This window comes from Limulus polyphemus, unplaced genomic scaffold, assembly GCF_000517525.1.
Source record: "Limulus polyphemus unplaced genomic scaffold, Limulus_polyphemus-2.1.2 Scaffold137, whole genome shotgun sequence".
In the NCBI taxonomy this organism is placed as follows: domain Eukaryota; kingdom Metazoa; phylum Arthropoda; class Merostomata; order Xiphosura; family Limulidae; genus Limulus; species Limulus polyphemus.
This window is the reverse complement of record NW_013665747.1, coordinates 360366-363803: the sequence shown is the minus strand read 5'-3', so window position 1 is coordinate 363803 and position 3438 is coordinate 360366. Positions and strand designations below refer to the sequence as shown.

General features: G+C 34.2%; 1 protein-coding gene across 2 annotated transcripts in view; it reads left to right on the top strand.

The window, feature by feature from the left end:
- Positions 1-1593: 1593 nt before the first annotated feature.
- Positions 1594-3438, top strand: part of LOC106474293 (beta-mannosidase-like) — a 47353-nt gene continuing 45508 nt past the window's right edge. For both annotated transcript variants that reach the window (XR_002608865.1, XM_013934984.2), the window contains exon 1: positions 1594-1891. Coding sequence is in view for 1 of the 2 variants with exons in the window: in XM_013934984.2 (XP_013790438.1) it covers positions 1759-1891 (133 nt within the window). In the remaining variant the exon portion in view is untranslated. The remainder of the gene's footprint in view (positions 1892-3438) is intronic.

Genomic DNA, 3438 nt, shown 5'->3' with positions numbered 1-3438 from the left:
CCACAAAAATAAAGACTTGGTGAATAGATAATTTAGTGTACTGTTTCACATGTGTATTAGGACTGTTCAAGGGATTTCACAATCCAAGAAGGTAGCAGTGTCGTAAGCTAAATTTTCAATGTTTTAATTTATATGTTTGCTAGAGGGTGCATGACGTAAGATTTTGAAAGTTAAAAATCGAGAAATGAGGAAGTACAGTTTAAATATGAGTTATCAATAAGTAGTCAGTTTGGTGTCAGAAAAGGCAGTCAGTGTTAGAAGTGAGAATTATCGCATCTATTCTACTATTCACTTACTCAGTGAGTTAGTGTATTCGTTGATTGATCTCATCTAATTAAGTTAGACTTGCGTAACAGTTAGTCTCGGAATTTCTACTGAAACGTTGTATTCGAAGTTTGGCCTACATTTGTTTTGGAAATTATGTTGAAAAGTTGTTATTTATGAAATTGGGCCTACAAGTGATCATGGATGTAGAAAACATTTACTGAAAAATAAATTAATTCATAATCGTTATGTGGACTGAACTTGACATTATTTCTACCAAATAATCCAAAAGAACCCGCACAGTGATAGAACACGTCATTATAAAATATGAAGCAAGCTATAAACAATTAAATGTACTAGAGTACATAGGTTTTGTTGTAATACAAGTTTTATTTTTCTTTGTTCTTTTTGTTAAGCACAAAGATACACAATGGGCTATCTGTGCTCTGCCCACTGTTGGTATCGAAACCTGGTTTTTAACGTTGTAAGCCCTCAGATTCATCCCTGAACCATCGGGTGGGGGCATAAAACAAGGGAATAAAAAAGGGGTCTGACAGCCCAACAGATAAGTTTGAAAATTAAACGTTGTTTTAAACTTTTTTATTCATTATGAAAACAATCAATATGATAACAAATATTCTATCCATTATAAAAATGTATAGTTTTTTCTTGTGAAAGAGTTGTTTTTGGAAATGAATTATAAAATTATTATGTCTTACTAAGCTGGCTCAATATTAATGATTTAACCGAACTTTTGTTTTCAGCAAAATATTAAATCAGAATTTCTGTGAATGACCCAAGAATGTATAAAATATCTGAACACTTCTGTAAGTTCTCATAATAAATAAATAAAAATTACAAATTATCAGTAGCTTTATTTTCGTACTAAGTTATTAGTCAGTGATATTCCTTCCACAGAAAAACTGAACTTGATATATAACCGTCTCATGGAATAGTATTTTTTCTTCTTTTATGTCAAAAAGGTGTGGGCGCATAAGTTTGAGAAATGCCATATTTATATCTTCTGCTTTATATATATATATATATATATATGCTTCTATAAATTAGAATTTTAAATTGTAACAAATGCCGCACTTAAATGGCATTGCCAATTGATTAAGTGGTTTCATCAACAATTAAATTAGCTAATATTATTATTTTAATCTAATTACATCAAGTAAACACTGCAACTATTATCATAAATAAGATATTGCGGTTTTCAAGTGTAAGACGCGTTCTTCAATATATAACGTATCACGTACGCTTCTTCCTTGGTTTTAAGTTTACAGTTTGATAAGGTGGCTGCTGTGTGCACGTGACGTGTTGTGTAACTCGTAGTCTTTCGAATGTAAATAGGGTGTTGGTTCAATATTTTGACCTTCAGTTACGGATAACGTAAAAATCTGGGCATTTCTGGTTGTTGTCTTCTCCAGATGGGTTGTACGTATGTCAATTGCATTTGACATCTTCTTTAATGCAGAAGAACGATAAAAAATGACGAAACACTTTGTTCTGTCTATGTTTATGTACCAATGTATATTGATAATTTTATCATGGATTCCCTCAACGTACTGCTTTTATTATCTTAGTTTAGATGGCAGGTGGACAGCTTCAAATGGAAATAACAGTAAGTATATATTATAATAAAAATTATATCCGTTGTAAGTAAAATTCTGTAATTCATTGTTCACAGATTTTGTACTTATATATATGTATTTAGCATTAAGATTAGAAGATTGTTTATTATTAACCACAAAGCTGCACAATGGGTTATCTGTGTTGTGTCCACGATGGGTATCGAAACTCGGCTATATTCTGTTATAAGGCTTGAGAATTGCCTTGCTGCTGTGTACTGGGGGAGGGGTAATAACTGTTTTATTCTTTTCGGTCAACTTATATTTTTGAATGTTTCGTTTAGGGCATCAGTAAATCAGGTTGTTTGTTTCTTGTATTACGTAGTTTCTCTATATCAGTATATGATTCACTTCTATAAATGATGGGTGTAGCCATGTAGTACAGAGTTAATTTGAGAGAGGTGGGGGCAAATGCTTATGGAAGCCATTGGACCTGTAGAACTGGAAGATTTGGAACTTCTAAAGTGAAAATGCAAATATATTTGGCCTGGAATTGGGTTGTACTGTAGCTTTATAGTACTCCCAATAAATTTGATACTGTTACGAAAGCGGAAGTCACGTGACTCTGGTAATGCGTGATGAGTTTCTAGAAGATTCACGAAGAGACGAGATGTACGCTTTTATAATATATAAGACCGCCAAGAAGTGACGACAACAATAGAATAGCAGACAGACAGAGACGGACAATTGAGTCAAGCGCGGTAGTATGTAAGTGCGTGAATCGTTCGTTGTGAAGTATAGCGTGTGTTTAAGTTAAATTGATTGTGGAAATTAAGTGTATTGCAAAGTTGTATTGAGAAAGAATAAACTAAATCTATTTAAGAAAGGACTTGTATTGCTGAAGTTTTTCGGGAAGAATTTCTACTGGAAATTAACAAACGACCAGAGAAGTAACAATACTTTATTTTCAGGTTCTTCTAGTAACAGTTTGAAACATTAAACACTAAGGATGAAAACTCGTGTGTTGTTCAAATTCGTTTTTTGTGAATGAGATCTCTTTGCAGTCTACCATATTGATGTTATACCTACACTGCATCACGATACATATCAAATACATACTGTTAATACAGCGGAAGTCACGTGACGCTGCCGGCGCATTCGTAACTGAATTTCTCGAATTATCGGGGAACTCTGCGAATTTTGGAGAAGCCTCTTTGTTAGTATATAAGCCTGGCGAGAAAAGCCAGCGGGGTTAAGCGAACAGTAGTTATGGTGATTTCTGTGTAATTTATGATTCTGTTAGTTTCGAACTAGTGAGCCGTAAAGTGTGTGTTTTGCACTCGTAGAGAACGAAGTTATCGAGGTTGTGAATCGCTGTGATTTATAGCGTGTATTATAAAAGTTGTTAAGTTGAAAGTGACGAGAAACGTACTGACTGTGGAATTGTTTGTTTGTTTGTTTGAATTTCGCGCAAAGCCACACGAGGGCTATCTGCGCTAGCCATCCCTAATTTAGCAGTGTAAGACTAAAGGGAAGGCAGCTAGTCATCACCACCCACCACCAACAAATAGTGGGATTGACTGTCACATTATAACGCCCC